Source organism: Eublepharis macularius, chromosome 4, assembly GCF_028583425.1.
Source record: "Eublepharis macularius isolate TG4126 chromosome 4, MPM_Emac_v1.0, whole genome shotgun sequence".
NCBI classification, from domain to species: domain Eukaryota; kingdom Metazoa; phylum Chordata; class Lepidosauria; order Squamata; family Eublepharidae; genus Eublepharis; species Eublepharis macularius.
In genome coordinates this window covers 11,401,021-11,414,453 of record NC_072793.1, presented here as the reverse complement: position 1 = coordinate 11,414,453, position 13,433 = coordinate 11,401,021, and the positions used below count along the sequence as shown (strand labels likewise).

Sequence of the window (13,433 nt, the reverse complement as noted above, 5' to 3'; positions counted from 1 at the left end):
ACCTCACATGGTGATTGTTGTGAGGATAACACCCTTTGTAAACCGCTCTGAGTGGGCGTTAAGTTGTCCTGAAGGGCAGTCTATACATTGTTGTTGTTGTTAAACTAGTTGCTCACTTGTTTGTGCCCCAACTGCCAAAGCTAGCGTTGGACTACACTATTTGAGAGGGAAGGTGAGAAGGTACCTATTACCTAATTGCATTAACTGTACAGGCCTACATTTCAAGTCCTGAGTGTTCAGTTAACATAAATCATTCCCCAAAGCTATTTTGCACCATTGAAGCTGGAGGTTTGTGCATTTCTCAAGAATTTAGCTAAGGCAGTTGTAATGGCCTTTGTATGATCTTGAGTATAACCCAGTCAAGGATAAACACTTCTAAGTCCCATTAACTACAATGGGAAAGTTAAGCACAGGAAATAGGACACAGCCATCTTCGTCATGCACAACTGTTTTATGTGTCATCAAGTTGCTTCTGACTTACAGAGATGCTATGAATGAATGACCTTTAAAACAGCCTTGCTCAAGTGTTGCTGACTGAAGGCTGTAGCTTCCTTTATGGAGTTAATCTTTCATATTGGGTCGTCCACCTATGAAATTCAGTTTGTGAAGGGTACAAAACTTTCTCACTAAAAGGACATACTATGCTGAAGCTTAGTCTCAGAAGAGGGCAGCAGGACATGTAGGCAAACACACCTCTGTCCTGACTACTTCTTAACCAAAGTATGCGTGGATAAGCTGATGAAATGTATATAGCAAAGCTGTAAAATGTAGAAGGAAGGAATGTGTAAGGAAGACACAAAGAATTGTGGTAAACCTCAATGATGGCTGATGGGAAATGTGCTTAACGGCAAAGGATTAAAGCTTTTCTTGAAGGTGCACATTGCACACCCACACACACACACACTTCCCATCCAGGTTCTCTTTGATTAGTGCCCAGAAGAACAGCAGGCATCCTCTTTGCATCTGGTTGGCATTACTTTCTGCTTGTCTAATCAGGTTGGGTTTGTATAGTGCTTCCCTTGCAGAAAGTATCCCCATTATAGCAGGAATCCATTTAAACTACCCAACATCGCTTAACTTTTCGAGGCATACCATATCCCTCCACCTCACAACATGGTAGTGTGCCCTACAGTACTGTTTATGAATCACTGAGCTTGTCACACACATGTAGGAGTTGATAGTTTTACGTGGATTTGTGCGTAGCATTAGGTAGAAGCCCTATTTAGACAGGTGTTCTTCCCCACTTACCAGGCACTCAAGCCACGATTTTCAACCAAGGGACATAGAATTGCCTACTTTTTCACTTGAACCTTGCTGAGTGTGCATGCAAGGGCTCTTCCCCAACGCATAACAAGTGAGACATGACACAGCCCATTTCAGATGCTTAAAGGTAAAGGTAGCCCCCTGTGCAAGCACCGAGTCATTACTGACCCATGGGGGGGATGTCGCATCACGACATTTTCTTGGCAGACTTTTACGGGGTGGTTTGCCATTGCCTTCCCCAGTCATCTACACTTTACCCCCCAGGAAACTGAGTACTCATTTTACTGACCTCGGAAGGATGGAAGGCTGAGTCAACCTTGAGCTGGTTACCTGAACCCATCTTCCACTGGGATCGAACTCAGGTCATGAGCAGAGCTTGGACTGCAGTACTGCAGCTTACCACTCTGCGCCACAGGGCTCACTTCAGATGCTTATTGCAATAAAAACCGGCATATCAGAAAATGTAAAGCAGCCCACAGAATGGATAATGGAAGGTTAGTTTGGGTACATATTTTAAATTGCTATGGATTCACTTAGACAATGATTAGTACAGGTATCAAAAGGGGTTATTCTCTTACAATACCCATGGCCTTTTTGTCTGCAAAGTATTAAAGAAATCTACCTCAAAATGATATATTGTGATCCAGTAAAAGAAAAATAGCCTATTATTGTGCTAAGCAGTCTCTCATTGAATCACCTTGCACTTACAGCACCTACTTTGTTATGGAAATGTGGATTAGAGCACAATACACCTTAATGATACACATCTATTCTAGTGAACTTTGTATGAACTTAATGTAGTTTTTTCTAACAGGTTGTATAACCATACAAATGTTCATTTTTGATAGCCAATTAAAAATAGTGGACAGTAGCAGATAAATGGTTCTCTAGCTGTTAGAATGGACTAATGATGATCTGTTCACTTAACTCTTCCTGTCATCTTTAATGATTTATATAGCTTAACTTGCAGTAGGACTTAGCATCACTTTTTGGCTAAGTAGAATGTCACGACTGAAAATCTGAAGAGTTATGAGGAATAAGGGAAGAATTCAGACAAGAGAAGTTTAATACGTAGGCTATTAAAAATGATTTCTTGTAAGTTGTCCAAATTCTCATGACCAAACTAAAAATTCTCATGACCCAACATTTTAGGCTAAAATGAATAAATTATCTGCTCTTGAGTTTGCTAATAGTTTAGAAACTAAGTAACTAAGTAGAAACTGACTAAATGTCAGTCTGAATAATTAATCTTAAACCAATCAGAATTTTGTATTGTTCTCTCATGTAAAGGATTTTCGATTTCTCATCAGATATATCAATTACTAAAAAAAGATGCTACCCAGATAAGGGATTAGGATCTTGCTGGAAGAAATCTCATGCAGATCTAGGTGAGAACATTGTCATTATCCACGCGCTGATTGAAAATGCAATGCATTTCCTACATAGTAAACTGAATTTTGAATCAGTCTTTTGAGTTAATGGAGAGATGTTAACTGAATTAATCCTTGTAGCTTGTATCTGTTGCCTTTTATTGGTTCTTTCTTAATAGTACTTTACCTGTTTTATTAAAAAGATTAAAGTTTATGAGATATCTCAGTGTCTTGGTGGGGAGAGTACAAGCAAGAACTCATAATCTGTCCTAATGAACAGGCTCTCCAAAAGAGAGATCTGTTTTAGGTGTCAATTCATACAGTTAGGACATAAATCTTGACGCTGACCAGTGTGAAAGCCCTAATGAGACATGGATAAGCACTCCATTACAACTTCAAGCAAAGCTGCCTATTTTCTTTCCCACTTCAAGACAGCTGCCTGTTCTTAGCAAGTAGGCTTGTGTCACACTAATTCCATTTTACACAAGGAAAACTGAGGCAGAGACTGAGCAGCAGCCAAACATTAGGGCTAAAACTTCACTTGCCTAATTTGTTACAAACCCACTTCAACTGGAACTCTGCCATTCTTCAGCCACCCAAACTTCAGAGCCTCCCCCCCAGCCCCTGGCCATCAACAAACTGAACACACTCACCCAGCCTGGTAACTGGGTGGCAACTGGGTGACAGGCACTATTTAACCCCTCTGCCACAGGAAGGACCTGAACCCTGTGTTCACAATCAAAGCAAGAGCTTTGGCGCTTGGCAGTGGGGCACCAACAGCAAGAAAAAACAGGCACAAAATATTCACGCCTTGCCTAGCCAGCATCAGTTTCTGAAATGTATGGCTCCAGCTGTCTTCAAGGTGCGATTTAAAGAGATCAGACGCTTCCAAGTTTAGAAAAAGTTGACCGTATTCATTGATCCTGGTGCCTCTTGCTAATTTTCCACTGTCTCTACTCCGTATCTGCAACCAAAGCCTTGCTGGCTGCTTGTGAGACCTCAGCTTCCTAAGGAAAAGGGAAGCTGTTCTGGGAGGCAATTTGAATACTCCGTTGGGAACTTCACAAAGGGTCTTCTGGGAGTTTACTGAAAACCAGACACCGTCACTCTCAAAATTGCTGTTTCTATACAGAGTTGATTTCCCAGCAGCACAAACACAGAAACGGTCCTTTTGTACTGAAAGAAGAATACGTACCTTAACAGGAGGGGGGGGGGGAAGTAAAGATTTAAGAGTTGCTCAATGTATATATTATAGGTATCATGCAGAGACAACAGAAAGCAGCTTTCCACTGTAATGCACCACCTCCCCCATTTGGACTTTACTCCAACTATTTTTTCAACTGAGTGAAGAGTCCAGTAGCACCTTTAAGACTAAACAACTTTACAGCCAGATGCATTTTTCAACTGTACGGGTTCTACAAAACCCGGAGACTACCACCACAAGAGCATAAGGCGGTCAAAATTCTGCATCCAAAACCTATGACTTAGTGCTGGTGTTGAACTTGCTTCAAAAACAACCAGGGAGACATTTGTTTACCCTTTTTATAACAAAGAACACTTCTAGACACTGTTTTACTCAAAGTGCAAAAATAAAGGCAGCAACAGCTGGGCAGGAAGAAGCTGATCAAAAAGGAACCAAGCAGTTTTGCAAAGTTCACATGCGAGGGAGGCAGCGCACACCAGAGAGTGTGAAGGAAGCGTGTCAAAAGGAGTCAGAGAAAAAAGGCAGTTTATTGGTGCAGTCAACACAATTGTATAGCAGAACACAAAAGGCAATCAGCAACTTGCATATGGGCAGGAGCCATGACTATAATTCTATAGTTTATTTCGGAGCACAAGGGAGAGCGACAGTGAGACATCATGGGAGGAAAACAAGGCGGGTTAGGAGCAAAGTGAAATTAGTTGAGCTCAAGGTGCAGTTATTAGGTTGGATTTAGCAGCTTTTTCAAAATTCCTGAGCATTAGGGACAGGTCAGAACTTTCTTCCAACCAACAGATCCCCTTTCAAAACACGTCATGTTACTGACATTGACATAAACACAACCCATTCTATCCCTAAAACTGATCAGGCTTTTCATGCACAATTCCAGATTTTATAAACATGACATACATAAAAATACATAGAACTGTATGAGCTACTCTTTAAAAGTAACTTGGACAGTTCAGGTGACGAAGCCGAAACACCCTTGGTAATAAATACCAGAGACTGAGTTGCTAAAGAAAAGTTCTACACGGAGAAGAAAAGCACAAGCAAGAGGCCAGCACAAGAGCTGAAGGATGGGAAGAAACCAGAAGAACATAAGAGTTAAGGATGTTAAAAACTGACAGAATGATGTGCAAAACGTAAAGGCCACCAAACTGAATGACTGCTGCAGATTTAGAGATCACCTACAGCACAAACAATTCTCATAGAATGAAACAGGAAACTGTATTTACCTGGTGTATATTCAAGACCATAAGCAAAGCTAAGCAGCATTATTCATGCACTTTACTCATAGGAATGATAGACCTTCTGTTCAACGAATGGGAGAGTGTGTTAAGAGGAACCACGTGTTCTTATAGTGCCGCTCCCCTCCATTACAAGCTCTCCAGCAGAAGAGGACTAGGTAACAGTCTACTGACTCACACTTGTGAGAACCATCTGCACACTGCCGTGGAGATTAAGGTAACTATGTGGAACTAGGCCACATGACAATATGTGCTGGAAAAGAAAAGATCTTTCGAATTATGCATCCCATTGCATCCAGTTTGAGCATGAGAAGCAGGGGTAGTCGTACTCCCACACAGCTAATGATCCTGCTGATAGCTTCCAAGAATGATCAATCCTGATGATGGTTTCTTTGTCCTAAACAGTCAGAGAGGAAACCGCTTGCAAAGCGGTCCAAGCTCTACAACCGGAGACTGCCATGTAATCTTATTTCAGTATTCAAACAACAATGTCAGGCATCAAGAGCACAATAAAAGGAACTGAGCCTTCTGCCCAAGTTTCTGCATAACTGATAATACAGAGGGAGTCTAAGAGATGAAAGCGAACTTGTTCAGAAGGTACTGTCAGGGTTGCGATGAGAGGGTGAACAGGCTCCTTTATTGATGCAACTTACTTGCTGTACCACCTCCAGCACAAACGTAAGAAAAAAAATTAAGCAACCGAAAAGAAGAAAGTTGCTGCAGAAAAAACCCACAGGCTGCAAATAAATAAAATTTGACAGATAAACTAAATTTGGACCTGAAGACATTCTTGGACACTGTATTTAAAAATAAAATATGGGAAACATACAAAGGCAAAAAGGAGTACAAAAATACCAAACACAATCAAGATGTCAAAACAAAATCACACACAGATTTATCAAAACAACCAATGTACAATGACAAGACCATTTCATCCAAGGTTAATTTTTTTCTGTTTCCTTTTTTTTTAGCATGGCTGAGGCTGCCCTTACATGGCACACACAAACTTAAAAGAGCCCCTTTCTTGTCAGGCTGAGCAAAGGGGCTGCTTAGAAGCCTGCACCCTAGAAGAAAAGGCTGAAGCCACCAGAGCACCTGACATCAGTAATGCTTCAAGAGTGCAAGGAGGGAAGAGGACATCCTCTGTGATTTCAAATTCAGTTCTGTCCTGTAGCCACAGCAGCACATTGCTAAAGAATGATGTTTCCCATCAGAAGGGAGCAGCCATCTCCTGTGCAGGTGAGGGGTGAAGATCATCCTCCCAATGGGTCAGGTTTTTGGCTCCAAGACATTTTTTTTTAAACGCCAAAAAGATCACTACTAATATGTATATTTTTATTTGGCATCTCTCACATCCTCAGTTTGGCATTTGCCTTCTCATGTTTGCTCTCTCCCCCACCCCCACCCCTTGAAGATATTGTGTGAAAGTCAGGTACTGCAGCAATTTATGGAAGAATTGTGTGGCCTGTATAGAAATGCCGCAAAGAACAACACAACAAAACCATACCTGGGGCAGGGAGTCTTCAGAATGAACTTTCAACTTTGAAAAGAGTTTGTCAGAATCCACAAGCTTGTCACACCCCAGTACTGGAACACTAAAGCCCTCTCAGGAGATCAAAGACTTCTCATGGCAAAAGACCACTGCTTTTCCTGGAGCACAAAGGAGGTTTTCTTGTGCTTTTACAGAAATATTTGGAAACCAGCATTAACCAGGATAATTTATCACAAGGGGTAGGGACTGCAGCATGGCATTTTGCATATGTTGCTGGGGCACCTGCCCAGCATGATTAGGAAGTGATCCTTTAAATCAACATGGAGAAGAATAATGCCCTGGTATGGCATAGCAGGGGTAGGATCAGTGGGCTTGGACACGGTACATTTTTTTTCTTTCAAGCACATTGTTTTATCATCTCTGTTAAGTCTTTAGATTTCCTCCACTCCATGTGCAAATATCATCACCAGGCCTGGCTCCAGCACCATCTCCTCACCCATGTGCTGATTCTCACAGGCCATCACCACCACAGCCTGCTTCCCTGGGATGCGTTTGGCCACATAGTTTTCATAATAGCGCCGGTTCATCTGGCGGGTTTCTAGGGTGGCCAGTCCCTGGGGCCAGTTCCGTTCATGGGCATTTTCAATTAGCTCATTGATGATAGATGTGGGGCAGCCACTCTCCACCAACGATCGCTTGATCACAGCCTGCAGTACTGCATCTGGCGTGGAGATCATACCACCCCACCGTGTCACCCGGGCAGGTTGCAAGGAATTCACCCACCTGGAAGCCCAAAAAAGAAACAGTGAGGATAGAAACACAGGTAAAGAAACCAGTATGCCAATGACTGGTAGTGTTATCTAGTGGCATTAGCCTGCTCTCCTAAATATTATTTCATATCAAACATGTGGCCTTGTGCCGTCTGGCAAATCACAGTATTAACCAGGAAGCTTTACTGAGAGAACTTCCACAACTACTGCAAAAGTATTATTTTTGCCATTTATTGTGGGGAAGTAAGACCTATGGAACAAAACAAGGCAGAAATGTTCACTTGGCAGTTTTCAATGCTTTCCATGATCACTGATTTGTCTTCCATGAAATCCCTGTGCACTGCAGAAGACTGAGATGTGTTCTAGACGCTCCTGCAGAGCCGTGATCAGATTTATTGACCCTTACATGAATGGAAGGAGAGCATCCTTTACAGAACACTTAGTTATCCCAATGGGAATCCAGAGCAGCTTACCTTGTTCTCTTTTCCTCCATTTTATCCCTGCAAAAATCCTGGCAAAGCTAAGAGCGTGTGACTGCCCCAAGGTCACCCAGCAAGCTTCTGTAGCAGAGCTGGATCTCCCAGATTCTAGTCTGACACTCGAGTCACTACACCACAAGGTTTCCTCCTACTGTAATACCATCTTATGGGGCCGCTACTGAAGACGGTTTGGATACTGCAGCTAGCTCAAACTCAAAAAGAGTCCAGTAGCACCTTTAAGACTAACCAATTTTATTGTAGCATAAGCTTTCGAGAATCAAGTTCTCTTCATCAGATGCATGATCCGAACTGGTCAAATACAGAAGAGGAGGGGAGAGAGGGGAGAAAGAAGGGGGCATAAATCACAAGGAGACAGAATGCAATTAGCGTGGAGGCAGTCAAAACATTCCTTTGCCTGGAAATGTAAACATCCCCTTTTGGTGTGCAGTCAGCCTGCCGTATTCATTTGTAGCAGTGAAAGTATCCAATTCCTATGTAGTATAAGCCTTCGATGACCACAGCTCTCCCTGCCAGCTGCATCTGACAAAGAGAACTGTGATCCCCGAAAGCCCACACCAGGCGTCACTGGGCTCCCCCAGACCACGCCTCTGTAAAGGGAATCTGTTACCTGTGATAATGTGATAACCATTCATAGTCTCTATTCAGTCCCAGCCTGACAGAGTCAAATTTGCATATGAATTCCAATTCAGCAACCTCCCGTTGGATTTTGTTTTTGAAAGGTTTCTGTTGAACCACAGCGACCTTTAAGTCTTTGGTGGAATGTCCTGGTAGATTGAAGTGTTCTCCCACTGGTTTTTGGACGTTTCCATTTCTAATGTCAGATTTGTGTCCATTTATTAAATAAATAATAAATAAATAGTTTATTAAATTATTATTAAATTATTATTAAATGGACACCTCTTCTGTATTTGACCAGTTCGGATCATGCATCTGATGAAGAGAACTTGATTCTCGAAAGCTTATGCTACAATAAAATTGGTTAGTCTTAAAGGTGCTACTGGACTCTTTTTGATTTTGCTACTACAGACTAACACGGCTAACTCCTCTGGATCTAGCTCAAACTGTTAATGGTTCGCCTCCTCCTGGGTAAGCCTGAGAGTGGTACATTATACTCGTGGGCTGGGATTTGTGCTATCAATTGAGGTGGGTGGATCTGACCTCCTTCCACGTCTTTATGAAATCAATCCATCCAAAATAAGATTTTAAGATAGGTAAGAGATTTAACCCTAAACTCTGCTAGTTGTACATTTCTCTCTCTCTGTTACTATCCCATACTCTTTAACTCAACTTTAGTGAAAGGCTCTATAGTTTCAAAACAAAACAGACCCATAGTTCCACCTAATTTATAGGTCTTTCTCCCTATATTCCAATGAGGATTTGCACAACATGAAAAAAATAACTATAAATTCCTGTTCTGTGACTGATATAATGAACCATCCTCCTCCCTACTTTGGATTGCTTCAAGTCTTCAGAAGTAGGCTTATATTTGCGATAAGTAAATAATCCCTCCCGAGCACATGGCATAGAGATTTCTAGCTACTAATGTCTGCACCACTTAGTTATTCCAATAATTTAATCTCTACTGGGCTTTAGTATGATAGCTCCTGAACCCTCAGATGACCCAGTTTCTAACCCACCTATGCCCAAGAGATCAACACTTACTCTAGGATTTCATTGTATTCAATTGTCTCCTCCAGATTCTGCAGGTTGGGGTTGACGCTACGTATTGCTCGCATATATGCCTTCAATAACTGAATGTCACGTTTCTGCAAGAATCAGGACAAAAGGTACAATGATTAAAACAAGAAAGGTACCAATAAGAAGACAGAGTCCCAGATGAAGATAAACATGCAGAAGAGAGTTCAAGCCTGGCAAATCTAATCCAAGTAATTTGATTTTCAAGACAAATACAGCAGAAGCAAAAAAAAAAAATCTCTAATGGAAATAGATGTTTGCTGCAGTTTACAAAGAAGATTTTTCAAGGACCCCTAGCTAAAACATTTTCCCAAAATACTACCTCTACATGTGTCCATTGCAAGGGAGGACTGTGCTGTTATGTAGGGGAGCCTAGAGAAAGGTCAGGGAACATCCAGTAGTGTAACAACATTAAAGCTATGGAGTGTGGACTTCTCCTCTCTTGAACAAGAGATCTTCGGGAGCATTACATAAGGAAACTAATGCAGGAAAATAATAAACATAACGAAGGCAATACATAATTAGTGAAAATACTGTAGGAACGAAGATTAAGTATGACTGTTTAGCTGCACACCAGTTCTAAGAGGTAAATGAAGGTAAGTGCCCACATAAAGCAAATAGCATGTGAATGTCCCATGGTGAAACCAGACTACTTATTTACTGCACCACACTGAATCCTGCAAGAAAGTGAATGGCTGCAATGAGTATAAGATGGAAGAAACACAACTGCAGCACTGTGTTTATTTCAGGGTAGTCATGCCCCCTCTGATCTATAGCAAACGGCAAAAAACATTTACACTTATAAAAGACTTGCTTTCCATACAGCTGAGAAACAGAAGTGTGAGTGTTCAGTAATTTGAAAGCCTACTTCTACCTACTGCTTTTTAAAATTTCTTTCTTCCCCTAAGGAAGGCTGGGCAGTGTACATGGTTTTCCCTTCTTCCATTTTCCAGTGACAACTGCCCTGAGAGACAGGCTAGGCTGAAAGAAAGTAACAGGCCTAAAGTCACCCAGTGAGCTACCATGGCTGAGCAGGGTGTTTGAGCCTGGTCTCCCAGGTCGTACTCTGACACTGCAGCCATAACATCACACACAATCCTGCCACTTCTCCCTGCAAACTCTTCAAATCAATTTCAGAAATTAACCTTCCCCCATCCCCAACTATGACCAGTCCTCCATCCCTTGCCCTTACACAGATCCTCCAGTCTCTGAAGCATGAGTAGACATGGCATCCCCCTTTGCTCTTCAGTAATGTGACCATGGATTTCCTAACTCTCTTTTAAACCAGTGACCATTACCACATCTTGTGGCAGTGAGTTCTGTAAGTTAATGATCCATTTCATAAACACGTACCCTTTTGGTCCATCCTGAATCTACTGACGATCAATTTTATTGTTTGACTTTGAGTACTAGTAATAAATGAGCCAGGTTAAAAAAAAAAAGCTCTGTCTACCTTTTCTAAACATTATTAACCTCTGCTACATCACCGTGATACTGAAGCAATGTGCTCAGGATCTCTTCCCTTAAAGGCAAAGTTCAAGCCTGAGCAGGCTCCTTTCTTCCAAGCTGAATCTGGCCAGTGAGTCTGACCCTTTCCACCATGCTGTTTCTCAGGACTAAATCCCACCCACCACTCTGTTCAACAGCTGCTACTCTCCCATTTGTGAACACTAATTCAACTATATGTTTCCCTCAGCACAGCAAACACCAGATGTTAGAGGGCGGGGAACTTAGAGAGGGAAAAGACCTGCTCCCCCAGCACTGCTTTCCAGATCCAATTTTGCCCTCAACCCACAATGTGGCTGCTTTAAACTAAGGAAACACACACACAACTTCCCACGTCACATCTAGGTAGACATCAAGAATGAGCAATAATGGTTGGCATGCCAAACACTGCACATTATCTACCTTATATGAAGGTAGCAGAATACTAGCCATTTTTAATCTCCTTCCTAAAAATCTCTTCCATGGAATTTGTCTCCCTTCCCCCCAGATCAACAAAGCACATAAAACTGATATTTTTACTAAACTACCCACAACAGCCCCAAGTTTCCTGGCAGACTGGCCGTTTAACTTAGGGGGAAATTTCCCAATGGTCCACGGCCCTAGAGGGCCACTCATGGTTAGGAGCAAGGCAAGGAGCAACCCGCCCCCCCCCAGCTACTTTGCCAGCGCTTCAGGAATCATTTAGCTCAGATCCTTTAACAAGAACAATAATCAGTGTCACCTTACCAATCGCCTAATCTTGCACTGCCACTCGTTTGTGGGAGATACAATGGGTGAGTTAATGCCCATTGTTGGTGCCATTTACGTCAGTGTCCCCTGTTCCGGGGCTATTTTTAACTTCACAGTCTACTCCTGGTAGTTACTGTCGGAATATAATTTTCTTTTTGGCACAGTGATCAGAAAAGCTGCACTTTTATATGCTTGTCTAATATGCAGCTTTTGGCAGCACAGAAGCCCCTGCCAAAAAACAAGTTAAAAAAAAAAAAGAGTCCCCGTCTTTCCTCTTTCCCCTGTATACCAATGGCCAATGCCATTCTTCCTCCAGCTATTGTTATCTCAAGTCTCCAATTTGATCCCTACTACCTAAACAACCTGGCTCCCTTCACACTCCCAGCTGGCACTGTTTGCTATCTAGCACTCTCACATTCCCCCCCCCTCCTTCCCCTTCTCACTCATTCTGCTGTTTTTAGGCCTTGTGTGAATTCTTTTAAACATTCACAGTCCTCTTTCTTAATGCCTCACCCTACTCTGCCCCTCTCTCCTTCTCAGGCCCCTGCACTCGCCACCTACTCTTCCTCCGGATTCCTGAGTCTCAGTCTATGACGGATGCCAACTCTCCTTCACCCCACTCTGAAAAGTAATGAAAATTAACATTCCACGCTATTTCATTCACAAATGTTCTAAGGCCTGGGTCAGCAACTAGCTTTGTTTCTGGAGGGTTGCTGAGAACTGAGGCTTGCAGGCCAAGACCTCATCCTTCCTCCCCAAGACGAGGTGTTTTCAAGTCCCATCTTAGCTTATGTAAGCCCCCATTTTGTCTCTGCATTGGCAACTGAAGGACAGTACTAGCCAGGGAGCCAAACATGACCTGGCAGTTGCCATTTCTTATTCTAACGCTATCAGATGAGCTCAGCCAATAGGAGCCAGAGGCTTCATCACCGTAGCCCATTCCTCACCCCTTTGTACGTTGTACAATGATAATGGTTATCAAGGACTCCATCACCAGCCTGTAGCAATAGATTGTTTTAATTCTCAAAAAATGGACTTGTATTGAAGAGACAGAGGGCTTGGCACGTTTTAGCTTCAGCATGTTTTTTTTTTTAAGTTAACATGTCCCTGTTACAAAACATACAATGATTTCAAAGCACCTACAACTCTGTTTTTTTGTTACTTAGAAAAGGAAAAAGCACCCTTAAAATTCAGTTCAAACATTTGAGATGTTTGGAAACTGCAAAACAGTTACCTGTTCAGCTAGCTGGTGCTTATGCTCTGCTGAAGTCTTTTCCAGCTCAGCTATTCTGGTCTGTTGCTGCTGCACCACTGACCTTAAATGTTTGATGCAGTTATGATTCGGCAACTCATCTTTGGGCATTTCCAAGCTGCACAGAAAGACCAGTAGAATTGAGAATGGAGCATACTATAAAAGAAGTTAAAGATCTCTTAAGGGTTTTTTAAAGGAACCTGCAATAAATCAGAATCAATAAACAAAGCTTTAAGTAAACTGGGCTCAAAATTAGTAGCCCCAAGTTACCAGCTGCCATTATTGTACAATTTGATTATATCATAAAAGCTTTCTCACTGGTGTTTCCAGATCACACTGGTATGTAATGTAAGGGAAGTGCTACTGGCCATATATAAATGTTTAGAGAGCCCAAACACTGAATTATAG

The 13,433-nt window shown here is 42.1% G+C and overlaps 1 protein-coding gene across 1 annotated transcript in view; it reads right to left on the bottom strand.

Annotated features, from left to right (window-relative positions):
- Positions 1-5,953: 5,953 nt before the first annotated feature.
- RNF41 (ring finger protein 41) overlaps positions 5,954-13,433 on the bottom strand; it is a 47,717-nt gene continuing 40,237 nt past the window's right edge. The window contains exons 5-7 of the mRNA XM_054978524.1: positions 13,008-13,143; positions 9,506-9,609; positions 5,954-7,356 (exon numbers count right to left, since the gene is read on the bottom strand). Coding sequence (XP_054834499.1) covers positions 7,005-7,356; positions 9,506-9,609; positions 13,008-13,143 — 592 coding nt within the window. The 3' untranslated portion in view covers positions 5,954-7,004. The remainder of the gene's footprint in view (positions 7,357-9,505; positions 9,610-13,007; positions 13,144-13,433) is intronic.